The sequence below is a fragment of the Drosophila eugracilis genome, unplaced genomic scaffold (assembly GCF_018153835.1).
Source record: "Drosophila eugracilis isolate 14026-0451.02 unplaced genomic scaffold, ASM1815383v1 contig_2147, whole genome shotgun sequence".
NCBI classification, from domain to species: Eukaryota; Metazoa; Arthropoda; class Insecta; order Diptera; family Drosophilidae; genus Drosophila; species Drosophila eugracilis.
This window is the reverse complement of record NW_024573030.1, coordinates 880,884-908,112: the sequence shown is the minus strand read 5'-3', so window position 1 is coordinate 908,112 and position 27,229 is coordinate 880,884. Positions and strand designations below refer to the sequence as shown.

Genomic DNA, 27,229 nt, shown 5'->3' with positions numbered 1-27,229 from the left:
AATTTCGTTAAATATTCTTCTAATTCTTAATTTTTATATCTAGATGCAAGACGAAGATCTTTGGCAGCCCACTTTGTCCCCTCCTTCGTTTTTCGCTACTGCGCAATAAACTTTTTTTTTCGGTTCTTTCTGGTCATTCGTAAACAGTTGCGCTTGCAGATTACAGTTATGTGAGTATGGTTTTGGCTTTTGAATAGTCTTTGAAAGGTAAATGAAAAAAAGGGATCCCAGGTAAGTGTCTGGCATAATTTCGTTAAATATTCTTCTAATTCTTAATTTTTATATGTTTTATGCCCTAATGCAAATGGTTCTTCGTGGGACAAGTGCAAATATGTATGTATATGTGTGAGTGTATGAACAACATATGTACATAAGAAAGCTGAGAAATTGAAATGCGAAGTTCGGAAGTTCGAAAAGTGTGGAGAAAGAAATAGCAAAACCAATGAATCGCAATGAGACTATTGAATTATATGGAAAACTAGAGTAAGTGGTAAGGTATATTTATATCAAGAAATTGATTTTAAATATTTTACAAAACAAAACATTTCACTTATCGGTGTTTCAAAGTTTTTGGCCTTACAAATTTGGCTTGCCAAATGATTAAAATATAAGATTTAGTACGTAAATATGTATATAAGTAGACATAAACCTATAGTTATTTGGAGCAATTAATTTTAAATATTTTACAAAACAAAACATTTCAATTATCTGCGTTTCATAGTTTTTGGCCTTACAAATTTGGCTTGCCAAATGATTAAAATATAAGAATTAGTACGTAAAATTAATTTTAAATATTTTACGAAACAAAACATTTCAATAGCCGTTGTTTCCTAGTTTTTGGCACTAAAGGTTTGGCTTGCCAAACATACATAATTACAGTAAATACTTGTAAAAACATGACTTAAGCTAAGCATTATTTATTTTATATAATTTTACTACTAGGAATTCCTCTGAGTGTCTCCCCATCAGTTGACTCTATTATTTCTCGATGCTTGCCGTTGCCATAATTAAATTTACCTGCGCTTAGTTTGGCTTTTTGGTACCGTCCTTGTTCTTGCTGTTCTCCTTTTGGCTGCTGTTCATGATGTGGCTGTTGTGTCCATGTTGCCGTTGCCATTTTCCCATTTTTCCGTTTTCCCGCAACAATCAAGAAGCAGGTCAAAAAGGAACTTTTTCCCCATTCCTGGGGGGATCGTACGGGGGGGGGCTAGCACGAACTTGTGTTCATGTGTTGACAGATTCGTTGACATCGCTGCCCCCCGCCGTACACCCTCCATGCTTCTCGGTCATCTTCAATTTGCGTCGATTAATTTAATAAAAATTTGTGACATTTTCACTTGGCTGTTGGAGAGTTCCCCCCCCACACACCTTGTTGTTGTTCCTTTTATTTTTCTGTTTGCTTTGTTAGTTTTAATGCACTTAATAGATGGAATTTTTAATCTCGGCTTACATGCACACTAAATGAACTTTTGAATGTTTAATTGAAATTACAACACATACACACTCAGAGGGAAGAAGTTGGAAAAAAAAGAGAAATCCAGAATACATAATGACAAGGAAAATCGCTTTAAATTTGTTTTGTGAATTTAATATTTTTTAGTCAATTAATTATGCGGGTCGCGACGAACTGTTGGTATTAATTAGCATGCCACGCCCAGGCATTAGAACGCCCACAATTGTGTGTGTGTGCGCCATGGAATGTGAAATTAATCTGTCCTTTTTGGGTCTTAGACCAAGCGTAATTTCAGCTTTTCAATTACAATTCAATTTTGTAATTGATGCTTTTACTCTCTTATGAATAATATTGATTATTTTTCTAGAATTAATCTACATATTTCCTTGCTTATTTCTTGTTTCGAATGTTTATATCCTATTTAATATTCACTTGCTGTTTCTGAATATTTTTTCTTCCTTTTGTTTTTGCGAGTAAAAGTCTCGTTGCAAGCTGTTTCAGGCTATGGGATCGTAAAACAGATTGGCCAACGACATAATTCCGGACCAAACGGAATGGAACAGGGGCATATAATTGACGAGGACAACTGTGCCGTTTTATCCTCTGTGCCGCCTCTTGCTCTGAAGTTAAGGATCTCCCATCCTTCTCGCACCCCCTTCATTTGTAATCATTTGGGTGTTAAAATTTTTTGGCGCATTCATTGCTTATGTTCTGCCTTTCTTCTTCCCCATTTTTCTCCATCTCTTTCACTCCCTCGTCAAAAGCAATTGTTGTTGCTGTTTTTGGGTGACGCTGTTGTTTTTTTACAGCCTTCATAAATCTTAATTTTAGCGCATGCAAGGACAGGATTTAAACTGGCTAAAGGGCGGATATAAAGAGTGGGGGATGTTTGGGGGGTTTTGGGGTTTGGTGTTTGGTGTTTTTGGGCCATATCCCAGGGTCGTCGAAGAGTACAGGAGAATGGGTGGGGGTGGTTGGTTGTTGGTGTAAAAGTGGCAGTGGCAGGCTGTTGGCACATTGCTCGTTTTGAAGTTTTGAGCTGCACTTTTGACGTTACAAGCTGCCTCCCGCCAGCCTGGCACAAAACATTGGCCCAAACGAAGGGCTTTGGCATGGAGAAAAATTAGTGAATTGTTTTTCAAAATGCTAGATTAATTGATAGTAAAAGTTATTAAGGCTTCTGTTCGAGAAAGCAGTTACTTCTAGTCACCTCTTAACTCTTCTCATAAACGATCATTTAAGATATTTCTATGATTGAGTACTAAGTAATTAAGCAACTTTTCGGTGAGTGTATCAAGGGGTAGAGGAATGCAGCAGTCGACGGATGAGCTAACTGAAATTTGTCGCAGCAACTGAGGCGAAGGCATCCAGAAATGGCACAAGTTTTGGCGCGTTAAATTTAATGCCTTTGTTTTTGCCTTCAGGAAGCCTTCCCCCCACCCTCCAACCTCCTCATTTGAGAACTCCCCACTCGTCCGCTTCAGTGTGTGTGTGTGTGTGTGTGTGTGGGGAGTGTACAAGATGTGCCAAAAATTTGGTTATACTCCGCAAGTCGTAAGAATTGTGCTTCGGTTTTTGGGTCGCCCCCTTCTTTTTCCCTTTCCCTGGAGCTTGATCACACCCCTGCAATGACATTCAGCAAAAAAAAAAATGAAGAAGAAAACCACCCAGTATCACCCACCCACTCGATGCCCTCTGGCGTAAGCAAAACGCATTTTGAAAGCTTTTAGCTGTTAATGTGGCATAAATTTGTCTTTGTTGTTGTCTTCTCGGGCACTCTCCTTTTTTTTTCTGTTTTTTTGTTGTCTTCATTTTGTGGGCGGAAATTGAAATAAAAAGCAACAGCAGCGAAAAGAGCAAAACTTCAAGTGCCAGGGGCACTGGACCCCGTCCAGTTACGAAGAGCCCCCTTTCCTGTAAATGTCCTTCAGTCACACCGAAAAAATCAAGACATTTGATGTACTTTTGGTTAGTAAGAGACTTCTTATAGCTTTAATTATTATTTTTATATTATTTTGAAATATTTTCAAGACTAAATCAAGTTAGCATCAAAACTTATCCGATTTATTAACACTGATGAGGTGCTTTTCTAATATATTATACAACTTTCCGTTTCTTTTTTCTCTGCATGAGAAAAACCGTCCCCCGCCAAATCATTGGTGGAAAACCCCCCCACCGAAAGATCCAAAAGCTGCACAGCTGTGCTGGCAATTCAAATGTTTGTTGTATATAAATTTATTGATTTGCATTAAAATGAGGCAAGCGCTCGTAAAGTGTGTCATTTCGGTCAAAAGCAACAGGGGGTAAAGGCAACAAAAAGAAAGAAAGAAAGGAAAATGTTGGGGATGCTGAAGACATCAAGACTGGGACGACACATCACGTACCATCTCTCTCTTTTACTCTTCTGCTGCCATCTCACTTTCTCCAAATTGAGATGGATGACATGTCAATGAACTTGTAATGACTTGCAAGCCAAATTCTGTCATCCGGTTGCCGCAGACAAAAGCCTCGACTAATTTTCCACCGAAACGAATTTTGATTGCAGGCAAATTATAAAGTCGATACGATAGGGCAATGAATAATGATGTTGATGGGGGGATGCAGGAAGTTTATTTAAAAGAATTTGTTTTAGGTTTTTCACTTCCGCAAGAGCTTGCATGTCTAAGAATTATGACCAAGAAGTCAAGATAAGATAGCTTAACAAACAAATAGTTACCAATGAAAGGACATATTCAATTTACTTTTGATCAGAACAGAAATCCTGTAATTATCTTTGGCAATCAATTAGGGCCTTTCCAGGCCAATTGCCAGCCTTATTTGGAATCTGTACGGTTTGACGAATCGTTTAAATTGGCATCCGATTCGGTGACCATTGCATTTTTCGAACCGCGATAATGTGTCATTCAATTAACACATCGGCTGCTGGTTGCTGGCTGCTGGCTGGATGCTGGATGCCGCTTTTAAGTGCAAGTCGATTATGCTGTCAACAGCTTTGCGGTGGCCAAAAACCAAACAGCCAAGCGGCAAATCCATTGCAATCGTATATCCGAGTATATATACATATATATATCCAATTCCATGGCCAATTTTTCCAGCATCTGAATTGGTTTGGTTTGGGCAAATAAAACTGCCAACAGCTCTTTTTGCTCATTAATTTCATTTTTCATCGAGTCAACAATTAACCAATCGTCGTCGTCATCGTCGTCGATGCCCTCAATGGCCCTCATCAGTGTGGCAGGCTCGAGTTTTATTTATTCAATCAGTTGTAAGTTGCAAATTTCCTTGAAATCTCCAACTCAATGGGATGAATTTAAGGGATTTTCCCTACTTTAAACTCTCGTCTCGCTTTTTTTCAGTGTGGGTGTAGCTCTGTGTGTGTGTAGCTCTGTGTGTGTGTGTCTCTGTGTGTGTGTGCACATTTAATTATAGAATAATCTTTGATTTAATATGAAAATTGCATAAGGGGTTGGGCGGCGGTCTGTTTGGGGGCTCTCTCTTGATGGCGTGCTGGCCGCCGCGTTGCAAATTAATTAATTGCCGCCATATGCTAATTAAACACTCTTTTTGCCCAGCAATTTCACTCATTCCCCAACACCAACAAACACCTTCTGACCAGATACAAAAAGTTATCATCACATAGATATATATATACACAATATATATATACATATTTATATAGGAATAAATATTTATGTATATAGAGAGAGAGAGAGAGAGAGAGCAATGGCGAAAGTTTTTTGTGTGTTTTCCATGCATAATGCAAACCCATTCATGCGGCGGGGATTAAAGTGGCAACTAATTAATATGGAATTTCCCAGTAATTATATGGCCAAGCAGTGACTATCCTACATTGGCAATGACTTTTGTTAAGCCTGACACAGGATCCTCTTCTTTTTTAGGTTTTTTTTTGTGTAAGTAAATAACATTTTTAATGGGGCGGTTGGGGCTAGAAAAAGATCTATTAAGAGTCGGACTACCTAAGAGCCATTACTTAAATATCTTTTGGAAGAAAGTTAGTTAATAATTTCCCTTATCCAAACTTAAAAATCAACAAGTAGCCGATCGCTTTTGAGGTTTTCTTCCACGCAGGTGCAACTGTTTGGTTTTTTCCTGCCTTATGTCCCTTGGCAACATCGAAAAGTTGCGATACATTTCGGTATAGGCAACATGTAGATGGCCCAATGCGCATGAGCCTAACATATCCTGGCAACATGTTGCCGGATTCTATCGTTTCGGCGGAGGTTTTCTCGAGGCGCCGTCGCTTGTTTTGATTTGCGTTGCTTGTTTATGTTTTGCTCATCCTGACAGGTGGTTGTCGCACATGTATGAGTGTGTGTTGTGCGTGTGTGTGTGTGTGAGTTCTATGTGAGATGCATGTGTGAGTGAGTGCCGCAATATTTATGCACGGCAATTGCTCAATGTCGCCCAATGTCTGGCCCTCAAACCCAAACGAATCTAACCCCAGTTCCTAGTTTTACACGGCAAAATAAAGATTTGGATTTACATTTTATCGTAATAATGATTTTGAGCTGTGAAAGGAATCATTACCTTATTCGGTATTTAATAAAACATTGCTATCTAAGCCAAGATCTAAAGTTAGTAGATACCTAGAAATTGGCTTTTTCGCCCAGTGCAGATCCCATTCCCTAGTGGCTGTCGTATCTGCCAGCTTAATCCCATCGCGAGTCCGCTCTCTCTGGCATTCTCGCATTCCCGTCAAGCGTCAATTTATCATTCCTGGCTGGCATTTATGTGTTTGAGCTGTTTTGGAGCCGTTCTCTCCCTCCGCCCGTCCCCCCCCCACTTATAATTGTTTCTCTGTTTCTGTTCGCAATGGACGTGAGGGGATGCGGAGCTAGGGTTTATATTCAATTCGCGAAAAATATCCTTGGATATCTCTGGATACCTTTGGGTACTTCCCATGGGGAATCCAAAAATGTTGTTTAGCTTTTGTTTTTGTTACAGAGGTCTCCTCCTGTTTTTATTTTTTTTCTGCACATTCTCCACCTGTCGCTGTCACTTTCAATGGGGCTCCCGCATTGGCCGAGTGCCAGTTGACCAAGTTCGTTGTGCCCGATTTGGAGGCCCAAATCGGATCGGATCGTTGAAACTTTTGCGACGGACGACGGGCGACTGGCCGTCTGCCATGTAGAAGGGAACACACTATGCGAGTCCTGCGGCGATGCAGCATAATTCGCCCATGCAGTTACGTACGTATAAGCCGCTTAAGGACGAGGTGGGGCCTCGTCTCGTCTTCAGTTTGCCCGGCCCGCCTTCTGCTCCACTCCCCCCAAGCTTGACAATGTTGCCATATAAATCACTTTTCCATTCGCCTGTCCCACGCTTTTGCATAGATGCCAAAAGTACAGTTGTGTTCGCGGCGGGAAAGTTGCAAAGTAGAGAAATATGTTTTTGCAACGACAGAACCCTAAGCTCTTACGACGTACTGATTAGCAAATGTAACTTCTAAGGTCGTTAGTCTGCGCCAACTAGACTTCAAGAGTTCCAATTAAGATATCTTTTTTTTGCGGAGCGAAGAGGGATATAACTATGGAGATTATTTTAAATTGGATAGTTATGGAAAGTGTATGGTACTGTTTTAATAAGCTTGACAAGAAGTTAGATTATTTAATAATACAAAGGTTACATAATCACGCCTTGCCATTATCTTGCCACAGTTACTAATTGTAAATTCCTGTACTGCTAAAAGGTTTAGTTGAACTCTTTTTTTTGGTTATCTTGGATTAAGGCTTCGCTTAGGGGCTTCTTTCGCTCGATTGCTTTCACTGAAATGAGAGACCGACCCCTCCCTCGCTTGGGTCTATGGTCTTTTGTCCAGCATTCTGAGCTCTGAGTCTACAGCCATCATCCTTCATTCGAGTCCTAGACCTAGACCTGGGCTCCAAAACAAAGCCAAATCGTACACAAAGCCAATTGCCCGGCATCTGGCGGCTCACTCCCCCAATTTTCTACGCTGGTTACCGAGATGTTAGGCTAAAAGGGAACAAAACGAAGCCACGCACTTGTAGTTACAAAGCGGATACTCATTTAAGTTGATTCACCGCACCAACAACTGCACAAAGGATATGATGCTAGGACGCGAGGACGCGACGTCAGCCAATGACACTTTATGACAATTGCACTTGGCGGCTGCTCCTGATGAAGGGGGGGCATTGTACATACATACAAGTATACAACCCCTCACCCCCCATCCCTTGGTATATGTATATCCAAGCCAAGTTGGGGTCCTGCAAAACAGGGTCGGCTTTCTCCTTTGGGGCAGCCGCCGAACAAAGCAGCCAACGAGGACACAACAAGAACAAACAAGTGAAAATCATTCAGGGAAAACTGCCGTCTGCCAACTCCATCTCGAAAGGAAATCCGCGTACGCTGGGGAGCCCAGAAAACGCTACGCAAAATAAAACAAATAGAATAGGTATAACCTTGGGGTCTGGACTATTTGATACCTTGAATTTCTATTGTTGTTGGTTGTTTATCTTTGTTTATAATCTAAGCTTACGATTTTTCTGGCTGATTTCATAGAGATAATAAAATAAATGCTGACATTTTTTATTCCGAAAACTGGGCAATCGGAAGAATCATCCTATAACTTAGTCAAAACAAGCCGATCAGCTTAAAGACAGACTGTTTTGGGTAGCTAACGATCAGAACTTACTTCCCTATCATTTTTCGGCTGATACTCTTAAGAATCAACTTTTCAACTTTGAATTCAGATGTGTTAGGAATTCGAAAACAAGCTCAACGTGGTAATGGATGCCATATTCTGACCAATATTGGCTTAGTTATGGGAAGAATACTCTCATTTTGTGGGGGAAAATCTGGATAAAACCAATTCCGCATTTTTTATAAGGGGCAACATCATCTTTTTGTGAAAAATTGCAAAATTCTGACTTTTTAAAGTGTGAATAGAAGTTTGTGAGAAATTTAATTACGAACTCAACGATGTATGGCATTCCATAATCGGAACAATCTATCCTTAGCTATAGTTCAAATTTTAATCATTTTTGGGCCCAAAAACCTAACCATGAAAGGGGTTTGTGGCGGGAACTGGTTGACATTCAACAAATATCTACCGAAGCTAATATACCCCTGAAATCTACAACTAAAAGGTACGAGCAGAAAAACAAAAAGGAATCGTAAACAAAATGCCGGAAAAGGCAAAAAAACATGGCGACAAAGACGACGGCGGCGACTATAGCGGCGATGTGGCGATGGCTATGACGATGACTATGACTCCAAACCACGTGCTCCATATGCTGCACATGAGGCGAATGCGAATACGAATGCGGATACGGATACGGACACGGGCACGAGCAGGAGGACGAGGAGGTGAATCCTGGGGAAAAAGAGTGGGTATACTGGATACTGGAGATGTAGAGATGTGGAGATGAGAGCGGCACGACGTCGCCGTGATAATGACTTTTTGTCTCTGCTCGAATGTCACTTGATGTTTGTGGGCCCTTCGCTTCCTGGCTACACTTGAAGAATTGAATTGAGTAACCTGAAGATTTCCATACTTGTTATATTATCTTAATCAAAAGATAACTTAGTTTAGATGGATATATATTTTTTGTTAAACAAATTATTTGACTTTCAAAAGGCATTTTGTTTTGAACTTTTCCTAGCAAGTTTTCTCTGAGTGCCGTGTTTTCCTGGTCTTTGTTACTTTAGTGGCTGTTGCCTTTGTTGTCGCAGTTTTCGTTTTTATGCCTCGAGGTCATTCAAGTTCAACCCGCTGCAGCCGCCTTCTGATTAATTGGCCATGAGGAAGTGAGTCTGCTGGCAAAGCAAAGCAAGCACCACCGGCGCAAGGAGGTCCAGAAAAGCATAGAGTAGGCTGGGAAAATCAGGAAAAGTTGGCGTTTCGTTAAATGTCACAGGCAGTTAAGGTTTTCATTCCCATACCAGACTCATAACGACGTAGACCGGCCTCCGAGTCGGTCACAAAATTTTTCTACACTTTCTACACTTTTTGGTTTTTCTCCTCTCCCCCACCCAAAAAAAAAAAAGTGAAAAAATTTAAAAAAAAAAATAAAATAGAAGGTACATGGTTGAAGTTCGCCAACCATGCCTTACAAGATTCGGACACTGCCGCAACAGCGTAGTTTGGTACCCAATCTGCTACGATCTATTCTACACGTCCTGGAGGAAACCCGTCGACCCATGACCGACACGGAGCTGTACTTCGTCCTGGGTAACCAGTATAAGCGCAACGATACAGACTTCTATCGTCAGGTCAAACTCTATCTGAACGATGCCGTGGAATATGGCATACTGAAGCGTCAAAGGAACCTCTTCTCCCTGCGCTCTCGTCGTCTGGGCGAACTGTTAGGCGCTCTAGGACCTACGACGACACACCGCTGATTGGGCACCCTATACTGACCACTTAACTCTACGCGATGGGATCAGAACACTCCAAGAACAAGAAAAGAAAAGCATTAAGCCCGAAACTTTACTTTAAAGATGTTGAAATACACTGAATAAGATTCAGTTTTGAGAATTATTTTAGGGAAGGTTAAGAGGGAAGGATGTTCTATGACAGTCTTCTAAAACTGATTCAGATTCTTCTTGTTCTTCAAATTCGCCATCGTGAAGCTACCAACAATCGTATATACTTTTCAGCTTTGTATGTATTTAATTGCCTTTGATATTCAGGTGGCACTAGCCATTAATTTACATTTGGGCGGCCATGAAGTGTGGGTGTGGCAGCGATTTTGTCACACCAGATTGGCCCTCTGGTGGCAAACGCGTTTTGTGGCAAATATTTGCGGTTATCTAAATGAAATGCGTGGCGGTAGCAACCACAGTGGTGCGGTGTGTGGATGCTAGGTGGTGGATATGTTTGCATTGCACCGCGAAATATGCAATTAAATCATAAATTAAGCGGTAAAAATCAAACATTATCCAAGGGGCAGCAGTGGCGGTGTTCAAATTTCGAGGAGAAATGCTTAATTTTTGATCTGATTTTGTTGAATTTGTTGCCATAGCCTACTATTTTCCCCAGGGCCATGAGTCTTTTTTTGGTTGCCTATGCAAATGCCATTATGAACTATGAATTATGAATATTTATGCGAGATGTGTGTGTGTGTGTGTCTGCCAGAGTGTGTGTGTGTATGTGTACAGATGCATATGCAGTTTTTCAATTGTTCTGCAATTGCCGATAGTCGCGAACCTCGCAATGAAATCCTAATTTAGTTTCCATCGAATTGATTAGATCAAATGTTTCACGGCTTTTGAATGGTATTTGTTTGAATTTGTTAGAAAATAATTGGGAATCAGTTAGCCTTCCTGATTTATAAATATTTGTAATACCCATCAAGAAAAATAATCATAAAATTTCTAATGAGAAGAAAACGTCTGTTAAATGTTCACTGAAAGTAGATGAGGCTGGCCTGAGTTGGTAATAGATTAGTTTCATATTCATGGTGTATTTTTTAGCAAAGATATTAACATTCGCAACATAGGCTCAAATTCTTTGGGTAAGTCTTAAGGAACTCCATGTCTTCAAAGTTAAAAACAGATCATTGAAGTCAAAGATAAGCTAGGCTAGAGGGTCCCAAGATTTAATATTTATTTTAATATGTATTTATAGGAAAAGTAAAACTAGTTTTATAGATACTATTTTATTTTATTTTGTTGATAAAAAAAACCAAACTTTCCGTAGGATCTCTTAAGTCCATTTATTGTACAGAGTTCAAGGCAAGTTCCAATGTCAACGAGTTTTAATTCTTGATATCACTCTTAATCTATGGTAGCTCTTAGTTTCTTTGGTTTGGCCATGAAAAAAAAGATAGATTTAGTAAATTACATAAATAACTTTCAAGCTAAGTAACCAGACAACCCGCAAATAAGGTAGATGACCAATGATGAAGGTTTTAGATTCCAGCGCAGAAATTGAGAGTAGACAAATATATTCCAGAGAAACGAAGTATCTCCATGTGGGTGGTCCATAAAATCCCAGTGCTAGCAGTCCAAAAAAAAAAGAGAAAAACAAAAGCAGAGAAGTATTTGGTCACCAGAGCTGTCAGACTGGCAGCGATCACAGTAGGGCAAACTTATGTTAACTTCACTTATTCTAAGACGCCCACATTGCATTGGCGGCTTGCAAGTCGTTGTAAACATTTCGGGTTATAGGGCAAATATACCCCTCAGCTTATAGAATATATAAAAAACATATAGACACTTACCTTGATTTCCTGGTTGCCGTAGTCCATTCATGGTATAATAGGAATCCTCATATATATCTAGTGTCAAACGTCATCAAAAATCACAAATATGGATTTTCGAAAAAAAATCCATGATGCACTGCATCCTCCTGGAGTCCAGGTACCAGCAATACCATTGGAGCACCTTTGGACTACTTCCAAACACTTTACTTGCACTAACACACTCACCATGAAATGACTTGACTGATTTATGGGCTGTCCGAAGAGCCTAAGTCCCTACTTTGCTGCTAAAAGCAGTTGAGAATTATTGGTACCCTCGAGTGAGCAAAAATTTCACATGGAGTTGACATGAAATTTACATGAATTTACATTCGCCTAATATTTTACATTTAAGTTTACATTTTCTTTGCCGTTGACATTTAAATTTGGCGATCTTGTTCTATATGGATGTGAACCTTAAAAAACGTTAAAATTCAAATTAATTTTTTAATTTTTCCATAAAGTTTTGGGTAATATAAAAGCCCATTTTCTTGGCTGATCTTTCAGAATACTGAAAAATAAGTTGTCTTTCCTTACATAGAGCTATATATTGACTTAACTTTCTTATAGATGAGAATTGAGATTATGCAAAAAAAGATGATCAAAAATACAAAATCTGATTTATTTTCATTTCCACCCGCAAAAAAAGGTGTTTTGGCCATATCATAGCCAAAAAAGAGCCCATTTTGGAATGGTCATGACATGGTCGAAGTATATAATGTAATGGCATGACAATATCGATTCCCTTCTGAATCACAAATTCATGAATCGTCCCCAATGTTGGGTGCCATTCGAATGGGAATAATTGATTATGCGGCCGACTTCTTGATGAGGCTATACGGCCGACCGGTTATTATTATTTTAGCTGCTGCTCTTGTAATTGCAAACGGAAGCGGAAATGCTCGTCAGCCATAAATTTGCTTAGCTCTAAAAGCGAAAAAAAAAACTAAAATAGATAGCAATAGATAGGAAAACCGCAGACAGAGACAGCTGGGGGCATCCTGAAACCCGGTAAATAAATTATGCATTAAAGGCCATTGCGTTGATGATTTATGCAGGAGCTCAGAAACCAGTGGCAACAAGGAAAATAGAAAAAAAGAGAAGGAAAAGCTTAGAGCCGCAGTTAATAAACTCTCCCAACTCCGACACAATGGTGACCATGGTGAACACGAAAAAAAAACACACACACAAACACTTGCAACTTGAAGCTGTTGCAAGTTCAAGAAGGGGCAGAGGCCATCGCAGGCTGATGGTACGGGGTTCAAGAGCTTCAGACTTGGACTTGGAACCTTTAACCTGGCTGGTACCCTACCAAAGCTGGCCAGGAAAAGGAGCCAACACTCTCGGCACTTGTAAATTTCTTATAAGAAAAAAATCAGAGGGGAAAAGTCTTGCTTTGATGGTTGACTTTTAGAATACCTTTAAATTGTTGTTATTTTGAAATGATTTTGTTTTTAGTTTAAACAAGGTGATTAAAGCAGGTTTCTACTATTATTTTAGAGGCTTAAATATTGCAATTTGTTTGTTTAGTTTTGCAGGCTTAAATGTAATTGAGAACGTGACATTAACAATATTTTCTAAATGTGACAAACAAAAAAACTTAATAATCAAAAACTGTTTAAGCAATATAAATTTACCTTTTGGTTGGGATATTTTTTGTAATAGTAAAAGCTTAACTCTTAAACTTAATCAGAATACTCTCTTATTTTCACCAATTTCTTGCCATAAAAAGCCAAATCTTTAAGTTTACAAAGTTTAGATACCTTTTGTTAGGGCATAAAACGTAGCGACCACAAAACATATGAGCAAAAGTTGCCAAGTTGTTGCAAGTTGTGTTGGCTGGAGTGCTGCTATTGTTGTTGCTGCTGGCAGGCAGGAGGCAGGCACGCACAATTAAATCAAATTACCTCGAGTGCACTTGGCGCTTTTTCACAGTCTCAGTGTGTTGTTCCTAGGATTTGGCTTGGAAGGAATCGGGTTCTGGGCCCTGCAATTAAGCTTTGTGTCGAGTGTCAGACTTTGTTTTGGGTGCTTTGTGTGCAGCCATCACTGTCCGCGCCCGAGCCCCTACCAAAATGAACTTCCTTCGAAAAGGATGCCAAGTCAGTCAGTGAATTGCTTCCGGCCTTGGTCACTGAACTTGCCATGTCATTTCTAATACTAATTTTATGACTTCTTACATCGTAATTACGATTATTATTTGGACATCAACTAATCCCATCCAGTTGAGATTATCCTACTATCTGTCAGGCGTTGTTGCGTGGCAACAAAGTTAACCACTCGATGGTTTGGGTGGAAGTTTTGTGGATTATTCGATTAGGTGCGCACCCGCACGCATATGCCCTGAAAACCAGATTGAAATTGCATCGGTTTTTGAGTGAAACGAGAGGGGGAGTGGTGTTGGGTCTTTAATTGAAATCGCAGATCAGCCGGGCGGACAATGCAGCAGCGGAAACAAGAGCGGTAAAACAAAAAAAAAAAGGGAAAAGCAAAGAAAGAAATGCGCAAAAAACAGGAACTCGATTCGGAGCACACGCCAGGGAATCAAGTTGACATATTCATATGGGGGGCGCAGGACGACTTCCTCCAACCTCCATACTCCATCCTCCGAAAAGGACAAAAGGCGAACAATATGCGACGCTGATGACAGAGTGACAGGGCAAAGGAAAAGAACAGCAGCAGGAGCTGCAGCAGCAGCAACAGCACGGCAGGATCACGAGGAAGCGGCGATGAAAGAAGCATTACGACAACTGAATATGCTCCCCCGGAATCCCCGGGGTATAAGACTATGAAACAAGAGGGATGAGGAATTGGGAGGACAGGACCCGGACACGGACACTCACTTGGAGTTCAGGACTCAGAATGGAAGACTTCAGAGGACACGTTAAAAAATCAAATAGAGGAGTAGCTATAGGTTATAGTTTTTCTATCATCTTTTTGAATTTGCATTATTTGAGACTACAAAGTCCAGTGGAGAAAGTTAGAGTATAGCTGCCTTAAAATATATATCTTTTTAGCCGATATATATATACAGTATATTATTTCTCTCTCTGCATTGCCCTCATGCCAGCATGTGGCTATGAAAACCTCAAAATGTGAAAACCGAAATTAAATTTACATCAAAAAGGAGCGAAAAGGACAACAGGGGCCGGGCAAGAGCAACATGTGAGGGGTGGTGTGCATTGCAGGGGGTGTAAATGGGTCTTTCCCTCTATAAATGTGTGTGTGTGGGGGGGTGTGGGTGTATGGCCATTGTAATTTTATTAGGTGAGAAATGTGCGAGGGCGGGTGTCGTGGTGTCAGGGCAGGCATTACACTGCAAGGCAAATAAATAAGGAAAATATGGTCAGACGATGCCACTGGCTTGCTCCTCACTCGCTCACTGCGTATACGTTTCCGTTTTCCATTTTCCGTTTCCGGTCCTTCATTCCATTCCATGCTGTTCCACGTTAAGTTCCATTTCGGTTCATTTCTGTCCAGCCCGGGGGCGCCACATTAAATTAGTTCTGACACGTAAATGCGTTTAGCAGCAGGCCAGAGTTCTTTTTGGCCTCCTCCCTTGCTGCTAGATGGGTGTCTGCCCTTGTTTCTGTCTTGACTTTGTGGGGGGTTTGGGTGGTTGGGTGGTTGGTTGGGTGGCTGGTTGGCACACCTCCCCTAATGAAAACTTTATCAGAAGGAAGGGGGGTAGGCATTCCAGGCATTTTGTAGCATAATTTTAGCCTGTCACTCTACGCTCCACTGAAATATGCGAATAAATTACACAAACACCAGCCAAAGGCCGACGAATGCACACAATTTATGGGCCAACTTGAAAGCAAAGTGTGTGCAATTAACCTGAAATTAAATGATTGTTATTATTGGTCTGATTGTATGTATAGGCCAGGTGTTTAAGGGTATGGCTTACGGGGTTAATTTGCTAATTGGGTGGTCATTTCGGAGGAAGGAAGTGCTGGTTGTTTCATTGGGGAGTTGGGAAAACTTTCCCCCCCTCGATTGGCTTATTTTATTAGTTAATATTGGGTATTTATTTATTACCAAATTAGCGGGCTTTTATTTTGTTTTTATTATTTTTATTATAGGTTTGTTCTTCGATATGCGCTTCTCTTTATTGTTTTCCCTTTCACTAGCTGTTGTTATTCATCTAAGTTGTTTTTATATTCTGCACCTTTTCGCTTCTTACTTGAGTCTCATTACTTGCTAACTCATTAGTTGTACTCACTTTTCAAAGCTCTATTGTTTGGCAGAAAAACAGGAGTCCTGTTGGTCTTCCTCTAACCCTTTTCCGCTATCTCCTTCTGCTAAAGAAAAACCACCTTCAGAAAGCAGCCAAGGAGGAGCTGCTGCATCATCAGCTAATCTAGCCTGCGTGTGCGGGGTTACTCCAAGATATTTTGGTAGCAATAGCATTCCATTGACACGCAAAATTCTGGCCAGAGAATAGTCCGTTTGAAGAAGGATCCTGAAGGATCAAGAAGCAGCCTGTGAACTATTAACATTTAAACTCAGCACCGTTGGCACACATGCCTAGGCGTTAGGTTCACGCTCCTCTTCATGCAATGCTATGACAAATGGCCAGCCAGCTCATCCTGCCAACAGCAATGGAACTCGAAGTCCTTGCCGTGCACTGTGAGAAATCAGTTAAGAGATATATGTCTTATATGCTATATGAAACTGAATTCATACAAAACAGTGGAATTCTTGTGGATTTTAAAGCCTTTTAAAAAAGTTCTTCTTTCGATTTAACCACCTTCAAGACTTTAAAGACTTTGACTTTCATCTCAGTGCAAATTTGCGACAATGGGATTCCTGAGCCAGCGATGAGCAGAGATATTTATGAATCACACGAGCTCAGTAAATCATCGCCCTGCTGGGCGGGTTAAGTTCCTTGGCTGCTCACATTCCTGGTCCTGGCCTTCAGTTGTGACTGCCTGCCTGCCTGCCTGCCTGCCTGCTGCTGCTGCTGCTGTTGCTGCTCCTCCGTTTGGAAAAAGAGCCGGCGTTGAAGCAACAAACTTTTGACAGGACTCTCCGGCATATCGAAGAGCCTGATCCCTGACTGGCGGCAGCAAAATACAATTATGACAGGACCCGGAGTTGCAGCATGCAAATAAGTTGATGACCATATATACGGTAGACAAAGCTGGGTTTGAGGGTGACGCCAGTTCGGGCTCCTCCTTCTCGGTGCTCCAGTTCCAGTCCGAGGCCTGGATGTGCGTCACTGAGATTCGTTGAATGTAAGCTGGTTAGTTGGCTGTTTTCTAGCTAAAATTTGAATGTTTTAAAGGGCTAGAAATCAGATAGCTAGATTTTTCTTTATCTTTGTTAATGGATTAACTTTTAAAACGAAATCAAAGGATTTAAGGGAGTCTTTATCAAGGGTTAACACTTTCATCTATATGATAATGTTTGCTATTTGTTAGCCTTTTTGGATTCTCTATAGTTGCCAGCACAGATGCACGACTCTTGGAGATGGAGGAGGCAGTTCAGGGCTCAAAGGAGCAGTGCGTCGCCATGCTGATTACCAGGCCATACCCCCGGGCCACTCTGTCCACTGTTTACCCATTTCATCAGCAGCAGCAGCAACAGCAGCAGCAACAGCAAAGCAGCAACAACAGCATCACATTTATGCCCCAATGCAACCACCCACCCAATCCCACCCGTTGCTTGCTTGGCGCCACTTTGTCGCGACGCTTTTTATAATTGAAGCAAATTGTTAGTTGAGTTGGCATTCACTCGTCGTCCTCCTTCTCTTCGTCAGTGTGTCTCCCTCTTTCCGCCCACTTCTTTTCATCTTTGCCATGGCTGCTGCTGCTGCTGTTGTTGTTGTTGTTATTGTCCTTGCATTCTGGGAGATGGCATCCACCATCCTCCAGCCTTTCAGCCTTCAACCATCATCCTCCTTTCTGGCCTCGCATTGTCGCATTCCAATTACAAAACAATCATGATGAGCTCTAGATACTCGCCACTCTGCACACAATAGCTAGTTAACTGAACAGATCCGAACAACCGCCGACTGAGAGAGTGACTGACTGAATGACAGAATGAACAAACTGACTGAATGACAGACTGAGAAATGGATGGACGACTGACTGACTAGGGCTGTATGCTTAAATTGATAAACACAAAGTTGAATGCAAAAATTTAATGGCCAAGCCAACAATCTCAAAATGGCAATGGAAAGTTAGATCGTTAAAAGAAGATAATTTCAGGCACAGGGGAAAATGGCAAATGGAATACAAAGTTGGCAAATGAATGGATGGAGTTAAAGATGAAGAACTTTATAATATGAAAGGCTTGGTCTTCTTAGTATTCATAAATGGGAAAAGCATGGCAAGATTAACCATAATAAAGAGAACGAGATTCGAGATAAACTACAATTTTATTTATCCAATTGCTTTCAATTACAAAGCGCTGAACCAGGAAAACTCGATTTTATATGTTTGTTTGTTTGTTTGTCGGAACGCAAAAGGCAACATCAGGCAACGAAACATCCTCTGGAGGCAGCATTCCGGCAAAGGGCCGTCCCCATTGGGTTCTCATATATATATATATACATATATATTTATATATATACGATTTATATCTATATATATATATATACATTTGTCAACGTGACCTCATTGGCGGGCCGTGGATATCGTATATCGTTAGCTGATCAAGGATCACGTATATCTCACTGGTCCGTCGGACATAGTTCACGTACAGTAAAACCATTTCTTCAGAGTTCGTCGTCGGCGGCGGCACAGAACTCGTGGCTCTGGGGAGGGGGGCGGCGGGGCAAGTGCAACTCACAGGACTACAGGGGGTCACAGCCGCGAGCACTGTGCTAGCTCAAGTATAAAAGATATGAAGCCGAAGGATACTAAAAGCGAATTATATGCAGATGCAGATGCCGATGAGGAATGTGTAGGATGTGCAGGATGTGCAGGATGCGGAATGCAGAATGCGGGATGCAAAAATATAGTCGCTGTAGTAGGAATGTACTTCGATAATGCGCGGATGCTGGCACACACGGTTCGCATCCGGAATGGGTCTCTCTTTCGCTCTCTCTCTCTCCCTGTATATATATATATAAATATATATAAACTAACGCTTACGCCATGATAATGGCTCCTTCTCTAGCTCCTTGGCTCGCTTGGCGGCCTCCTGATTACGTTTCATGATCTCCACCTGTTCCATATCGGATACTAACGAATAGCGATTACCCTCCTTCTTCAGAAAACCATTATTCACAGCCGAATGCAGGGTATGGGGTACATGACGCTTCAGTTCCACTTCAGGACGTTGAAGTCTTATTGCCAGGGTATTTATAATCTCCGGATAGCTTACGGATCGCGAAAGTTCCCTTATCAGTGAGATGACTGCGATGAACAAATCCGGAAGTGGCTGCTTGCGCCAACGAACATTCTGTTTCATCATGCTGTTGGTAAAAAGCTGCTCGGGCGGCTGTTGGTTTTGAGCTGGAAAATCGTAGTTCGGTAGATGTGGTGTTGGCAATAGTGGTTGGGAAACTGCTGGATGCAATGGTAGCTCAACCGCCTGGAGTAGGGAACCCAAGCCCAGCATTGAGGGTGTGAATACAGCTGCTTCGGCATTGAGACGAAACTCTGGCTTAGGCAAAATTTCATCATTATAATGGGTCTCCACTTTGTCAGGCATCGTATAGACAGTGGCGTCGGCATTTAGATTAGAATTGGCCGCCTTTAACATAACGGAAGGGGAGGGTTTAATGGTTACCAGAAGGTCCTTGTCCTTCTCATCTTTCGTTGATGAAGTTTGTTGTTTAGCCTCCAAATGTGAATCCCCTTCGTCAGTATTGCTAGCGGTTTCCAGACTGCATCGACCCTTGACATTCAAAGAATCACCATCTTCCTGGCCAGGTTCATGGACATATTCGACCTCACCTTGGATTCCTGTTGATCCAGCAAGTCCAGTCCCAGATCCATGTCCCTGTCCCAGATTGCTGTTGGTGCTGGTGTGGCTGGTATTGCTGCTGGTGCTATTGCAGCTGCTACTGCTGCTGGTGCTATTGCTGCTGCTACTGCTGCTGCTTTCCAGATTTCCACCCAGATCCAGATCAAGATCCAGACCACCAAAACACAAGCCCCGACCCATATGCATTGGGCGGGTTAGGTTGTGCGGCTTCGGGCCAAAACCGAGATTAAGATTCAGGCTTAGTTGGTTCTGAAGATGCTGGCGGAGCTGAGTTAATTGATTCAAATGATTGAGCTGATTCAATTGATTCAACTGGCTTAATTGGTTAAGTTGGTGGTTCAGATGATGATGATGATGCTGCGCCTGCTGCTGTGGCCCACGAAGTGCACCGCCCAATTTCTGGCCCAGTATTAGACTGTGACGAGCGGCCAATGTCTGCTGGGACAGATCACCGAGTTTCAAATGCATATCCTCCATTGGTCCGTCGTCTTTTGCCAGGATATTACTGCGTCAGAATGCGTACGATTTCTACGATGAGAGTTTATATCAGCTGATTTGTTATTTGTTTTGACTGGACGGCGCTTTTGTTTGATTTCGGCTCCGGGTATTATTTCTATATAGTTGTTGATATTATATATGATGATTGTTACCGAGATTATAATTAAGTTTATTTTTGCGTAACGGCTTCGTTGGGCTTTATATTCTTGTTAACTACGGTCTGGAGGAAAACCGGGAAAGGGAGGCAGTCTTTACAGTTAGGACCAACAACCCAACAGAAGAACACGATACAGATACGTTAATTTACAACAGTTTTTTGTGTGCTGCCGAAAGAGAAATTTTGCCGATCGAATGAAGGGTGTATGTGTTATGTATATATCTATAGAAGGCTCGAAGTGAAGTAATCTGAAAGTTTAAATCCCTGCCTACTGTTTAGTCTTGGGTGACTTAGTTTTTATGATGAGTAGAAAGTCGTATTTACTATCATCAACTAACTATCTTACCGAGCATCTTGTTAGATACAATATCATAATTTCAAATTTCTATAACTCAAAACTCAAATGGGCGTGTGCCGCCTATAGAAGAAGTCCCACAATGCCAAATTTAGTTCTTTGCCCCAAAAAAAACAGGGAAACCTCAATGTCTCTTATGGGGTGGAAAACGCAGCCTCAATATGTAGAGTACATAAATAAAAAAAAAAAGAGAAGAAGAAGGAAAACGAGGGAAAACCTCAACAACTGAAGGGCATAACAATTTTGGGATCCAAGCTTTTCGGTTGGGTCGCCTTTTTAGTAGACCCAAAAAAAAAAAAGGATGACTTTGCCGCGGGCCAAAAACAAGCCAAATCCGTTTATCCAGAAAGCATGTAAAACAATATGCCACCGAGGAGAAGGTCCCAAAGTTATGCGATAAACAAATGAAAAAGAAGGGGCATGCCCCCGAGTTTGTTTTTGGCCTTTGTGATGAGGTGCGAAAAATCACAAGAATTGGATTTCATTCTTGAATTATGGCCAATCTCGATTGAGGGTTTTAACTTGTTTTCCCTTTTTGGTGGCAGTCTGTCTGGGTTTCTGGTGGTTTTTTGGCAATTGGATTGCACTAATTTGGTGGCAGGGCCGGCTTAGAAGGGATAATCCTCCGACATTAGTGAGAGCGACCCTTCAATGAATAACCAGTTTTGTATCGTCGTCGTTGGGTGTTAATGTGCCACGTCACTTCTCCATCATTTCTCTTGACGCGGCTTCACAGTGTTGGGTAATTTCACAATTTTCAAATTACACACCGCAAAATCTCATTTAGCTGAGTAAAGCCAGTTGACTGGACTAAACTCTCTGGGTCCAGACTGCACAGCATTCACCACACACTCACAAACACACACACACCTACACATCCACACAAATTACTAAATGAGTTGCCCCGAGGGTGGAGTTTGCAGTAAGGGAGGAGAGGGCGGTTGTAGGGAGTTTTGTGAGTTTGCCTGGAGGATGTGGATGGATGTGTGGGGATGCGGAGTCGGTGGTGCTGCATCATTGTAATGTGCTCGCCTCACGCTCGCTTGCCCCATTCAACGGGCGTGAAAACAACGCACTCGTAGCTGGGAACCTAGGACCTCTCACAGCTTCGACGAGCTCCGAGCTCTCTCTTCCAGTCCAAACAGGTATTATCACACATGAAAACGGGGGGGGCAAGGGAGTGCAGACGTACATATGGCCAAGGACATAAGCGTGACTAAACCCCAAGCGCAGTGACTTCCGCCTCCTTTTGAGGGGTCGAAATGGAATGAATGGGTTGGCTGGGTGATGGGAATGGCATGGGATGGAGGAGCTTGGCCGCATCCTGTTTGGAGCCTTTAAATGCCAGTTGGTGTCGCAACAATCAGTGAACTCACACAATCGGTAACCCTCTTGGAAATTAAGAGCTATATATATGAATTCGACTAGGGATGTGGTGGAAAGCAAGGATTGATTTCGATTGTATATATCGGTTTGATATCGGTTTATCGAAATAATCATTCACTTTTCTAAGATATCGATAGTAAAAAGAAAAACTGAATTCATGGATTTAAGATTATTAATATTTTAAGAAATGAAAATGGTTTTAGAATTTATAAAATATGTACCTTAAAGGTACATTCTTAGTACCCTGTACCATCCCTAGTCAGACGATATATACTGCACCTATATATATATATAGCTCGTCCAGTAGTAGGGTAGGCATTCATTTGCGCCCGAAGCTGACACCACATCAAACACAAAGGACGCGATTGAGGTCGCCCGTCTTAGTCAACGTATCCTTGTTGATATGACCGCAAGCTCAAGGCTCTCAAATGCCAGCATCACACCTCAGAGGAGGGGTTGGGTTGGGTTGCAAACCCATTGGCCGTTGGACATTGGACATTGGACATTGGCAATTCTGCCTTCGAGTTGCATTTCAATTAGCCCGTTTAGCTGCTGGCAAGGAGTGTCGAGTAGGCAATGAGGAGGCGGCCCCCCAATGCAGTTGACACACAAATCGCCTGGGATCCGGGGGGATTGCGTTCGCCACACGTCGATCCGCTTGAAGGAGTGGACTTTACGGTCCACACCGGCCATCAGGCCATACGACAGCCGTTTGTGGACTTAAGTCAGTCGCCCGACCCCTGCCATTGGATCTGCAACACTAATTGGGGATTACTTGAGAGGAATTATGCTCTACAGGAAAGATGTGAACTCTTGAGGTTATTTAGTTATAGATTAAAATTTTCATTTATTAAAATACTTTTGGACCCCTTTCTTTGATCAATTTGTTTGCCTTTCCGGCTCAGTAGTAGTTACCCTTTTGTCAGTCTGAGCATTGATGGTTGAGCCTTCTTGATTCCGATGACGACTGTGATCCTCTATGGCCGTGTTAGTTCCACTCGAGATCCTTTCCTGCATCCGATGATGATGGTGATGATGATGTTGTGCAGTGGTGGTGGCGATCGATGAGCTAGCTTCGTGCTGATCCGGTTGATTGGGATAATCGTTGGGGTCCAGGCGACTGGGGACTATAGAGTAACGATAGTTCTTCACTCGCAAATAGCCATAGATTAGGGCATCGTTGAGGCTAACTATGATCTGGCGTTTTAGCTCCTCATCGTTGCGATCCAATCGATCGGCGACGGCCTCCATGATCTCGTGTTCGGTCAGGGGATGATCAGCATCGGCAATCACCTGCAGGATGTTGCTAAATAGATTCGGGATTAGCTGACGTCGCGGTGCCCGGTTATAGCTGCTGTGCAACATCCTGCCCGTCCGATTTGGATCCTTGATTTCTGGATACGGAATCCAAAACTGATACGATATTTGGCCTTGTCAAATGTGACAAATAAAGCTCAGATCTATCTAGGGATTAAAGCTTTCATTTTAAAGAAAGTCTCTAGCCTTTGTTTGTGGCAACACATCGTTTTCCCAAAATCCTCTTTTCGGTTGTTAATTAAAGAGTCGCTCTTGGGTAAACCAAAACTTTGTTTTCCTGCGAGCCCGAAAAGTTCACCTTTCTGTGGTTTCCATTTCAATTCGATTGTCTTTCTCTACCTCTTGATATCTCTTGTCTGTGTGTGGTCTGGGTATCGAAATTCAGGCTTTAAAAAGTTTACTTAAAAGTTAAAGAAGTGGAAGTGCTATAGGTTTTCTATATATAAAATCTGTTATCGTTTCTCTTTTATATTTTATAGCTACTTTCACTTTCAGGCGTCAAAGCAAAAGCAAAGTGAAATCTTAGCAAGTGATTTCAGAGCATTAACAATGAATTGTTTTAAATGTAATTAAAGTTTTATAATTGCTAGGGACTTGAAATTGTTTCCTAGTAATGGTTAATACATAAAGGCAGAGCAAGTATCTTGAAGTCGCAACCACCGACTTTGGTACTTTCCGTCGAGACAGAGTCAGTTAGTCAGAGGTTGGAAGGCCAAGGCAAGATTCTAGGCAGGGGTCAGACAGGCAGGCTGTCTGAATATCGATTTACAGTTAAATTTTGCTACTGCTACTGCTGCTGCTGTTGCTGCTGATGCGGATGCGAATGCGAATGCGAATGCGGATGTTGGTTGACTATAGGCAAGAGTGTGTATGGGGTAATCAAGTACAAAATGCGAGGGGAGAGTTGTGGCAAGTTGAGCCGATGACGCCATAGATAGAAAAGAAGAAGGAACTGCGACAGGCGCTTCAAATTTGCATGGCATCCGGCGAGGAGGGGCAGAGGGGGCCATCGCATCATTGTTAGTGTAATTTGTTGTTATTGTTGTTCTTGCTGTTGTTGTGTCTGGCACGTGTCGCAAGGAATTTTCGATATCAGAACAATTTTTATGTATTGCTATGGCCATGGCTAGGGTTTGGCTGGCTGAGCATGTGGGCAATGGCATAACACAATAACCGCAACACGATTGAAATCTCCACAATTGCAAAATCGCATTTATCTGGCCGCGAGGGTTGGCTGATGAGTTTTGCATTTGCAAAATCTGCAAAATCTCCTTTCAGGCATCTAACTCAAAGTGCTATGGATTCCTAATTACGCCATCAGATGCGCGGCGAAGGCTGTCAGCAGCAGGTACAAAGTACACTGTAGAAAATATCACCAAAATGTTTCTCTAACTTGGAAAGAGTAGAAAACAAGCAATAGATTCTACCTCTTATTGGGATTTATATAGATATAGATATATAGATATAGATAGATATATCCCCCCAGTGCATACATAAACTGGAACCCAATCACCATCTCCACACCGCTCCTTAGCTCTGCTGTCAAGCTTGATTAGCAACTTTGAGCAGCTGTGGAACGAAGCTAACTTTTGTTTCACATCCATTTCGGTTTCATATTATATTTGCCACCAACTCTAGCTTCAACTCCAACTCGAACTCTTAACTCCAATGCCAAAGCTAAAACTCAACTCAAAGCTGAAGCTGCAACTGAGTGTTAATTATGACTGACAGCGTTGGCAAGCGCTACACATTTCAGTACTTGGACACCACCCAACCATTTCTAGCCTTACAAAATCCACTCACCCACGTCCAGTGGTGGCCGCAAGTTAGACTAATCCGGCGCCAGTGATTAGGCCAGGCTCCAAATGCGACTAGTAACAATTAAAGCCAGCCAGTTGCGACTGGGAAAGTTTTGGCCCCCTAAAAATCTCATCATCTATGGGCGTACACCGGGAAAAAATTTAGAAATTTAGAAATTTAAACTTGTAATAGGTTTTAAGATGGGAAATATTTGATTAGTAATATTTTTCAGAGACTACATAAAGTTTTTCCAGATTAAAATGTTAAATTTTTTTCTCATTCGTAGCTTAGACTATATTTTTCTCAGTGCACTTCTCATTCATGCAATTAACTGAAACTTTTATGCTCCATTTGGGAGAAGGGGAGTAATGCAAGAATTATGACTCGGAATCAGGCGAGCAGCAGCGCACACATGGAAAATAATTTATTTTACGATTAGCGGTCAACGATATAGCATCCACCCTACCCCCCGCTACCACGCCCTATCCTTCTTTCTATTGCTGTCCAACGATGCGTATAAGTGACGGGGCGTCATACGCCCGCTGGTCGGTCGGTCGGTCGGTCGGTGAATAAGTGCTATATAGTGGGCTATATAGTAACTGGACACTGTGTCCATAGCGGAATAGCGGCGACACTGGCGTCAGCAATTCCATTCACCAGCGGAAGTTTTGCCATTTCAAAAGCGACTGGCAATAAACTGTACAGTGAGTTATCGATGCAAGGGAGAGGACAGCTGGAGATAATTCTAGCCAATGATAAAGTCAGAGTTTCCATTGATAAATGGGCTAGTTTGGTTAGTTCGTTCTAACCTTGTGCTGCATAACAGTTTTACCTAGCCAAAGACGTTTATGACACTTTGAAATCTCTGATTTATCTCAGTTAATTGGAAGCTTCTTAAGACGAAATAATTATTGATAAATTGATGTAACTTTCTTCTTCAGAGGAAAGTGCTAAACACTTTCCAGTTTTTCCCAGTCGATTAGGGACTTTTATGAGCATATAATTTTCCCTACCAAAAAGAAAAATAAAACCATGACATAAGTGGAAAAATATTTGCAAATAAAGGCAGGCGAATCGTAAACATGACGCATACTTTTCGCCAAGTTCTTTTCTGGCCGGTGAAAAGGATACCCAAGTTGGCTCCTAAACTTTGGCCCCCAATTGCCTTTCTTCAGTAAGTAGTTAAGTTAATTTTCAGTGGGCTAACAGTTTCGCGCGCGGGTAGGTGAAAGTACGTATAAAAGTGAAAGTGAAAGTGAGCCAAGGACAGGGGCGGCACAACACTCAAATAATAATAATAACAATCTTCGAGGGGGCAAAATCTTAATGGCAACGCTAAGCGGAAAAGTTTTTATGATTTTTATTAGTTTTGTCTCGCGATGGGATGCCAAAACAAATGGCCAGTCTCCCAGTCGTAATATATATTGGCATCCGGGGATTGGATTGGATTGGATTGAGTGGAGTGAAGTTCTAAGGGGGAGGGGGTTCTGTGGCATCCCAGCATCGATTTGCCTTGTCGTTTTTTCCTGGTTGAGATTTATCAACGCCACACGCGATGGACAAGTTGCTGGATTTCCTTTTTTGGCTGCATGTCGATATATGGATATATGGTTGGTTGGTTGGATGGTTGGTTGGTTGGTTGGTCAACTGTCGATAGGGAGTCCACCCGGTCCACCCTCGAGGCGTTGCTAATCTAATTTGCAGTTATTGGCGGGCCAGATTAGCACTCACGCACTCAAGGCGGCCGCACATGTGTGTGTAATGCGTATCGCGTGTGCGAAGATTCCGTTCCGAATTGCCTATAATTTGGCACGAAGTGCAGTTGGAAAAATGTTGAGACATTTTTTTTAAATTTAATTTATAAAAATTGTATTTTTCTTTTTGTAATTTGGTAACTTATTGCAATAATGTTTTGGAAAGATAAAAATTTGCTTTTGAAAGTGCAAATTGTGTTAAAACTTTCTTAAAATAAAAGAAAAATCATTTTCTGAATAAGTAGTTGGGAATTATAAGCCAACTTCTTTTAAGTTTTTAGCTAGAAAAGAGTTGGAAATTATAAGTTAGTGCCTCAGCATAAAGAAAGATCTTTTAAAAGCAGA

General features: G+C 41.7%; 3 protein-coding genes and 1 long non-coding RNA gene across 4 annotated transcripts in view; 2 read left to right on the top strand and 2 right to left on the bottom strand.

Moving 5' to 3' along the window:
* The first annotated feature begins 331 nt into the window (after nucleotides 1-331).
* The window catches only part of LOC108103544, a 51,022-nt gene continuing 24,124 nt past the window's right edge, over nucleotides 332-27,229 (top strand). The window contains exon 1 of the long non-coding RNA XR_001772226.1: nucleotides 332-483. This is a non-coding gene — a long non-coding RNA (uncharacterized LOC108103544). The remainder of the gene's footprint in view (nucleotides 484-27,229) is intronic.
* On the top strand, nucleotides 9,386-9,964 carry LOC108103540. Its single transcript, XM_017209069.2, has one exon. The coding sequence runs from the start codon at nucleotides 9,542-9,544 to the stop codon at nucleotides 9,836-9,838; it is 297 nt and encodes a 98-aa protein (XP_017064558.1). The 5' UTR covers nucleotides 9,386-9,541; the 3' UTR covers nucleotides 9,839-9,964.
* On the bottom strand, nucleotides 18,043-20,801 carry LOC108103535. Its single transcript, XM_017209064.1, has one exon. It carries the CDS (start codon nucleotides 20,092-20,094, stop codon nucleotides 18,769-18,771), a length of 1,326 nt encoding a protein of 441 aa, XP_017064553.1. The 5' UTR covers nucleotides 20,095-20,801; the 3' UTR covers nucleotides 18,043-18,768.
* Nucleotides 22,842-23,434, bottom strand: LOC108103538. The gene has a single exon (XM_017209067.1). It carries the CDS (start codon nucleotides 23,376-23,378, stop codon nucleotides 22,893-22,895), a length of 486 nt encoding a protein of 161 aa, XP_017064556.1. The 5' UTR covers nucleotides 23,379-23,434; the 3' UTR covers nucleotides 22,842-22,892.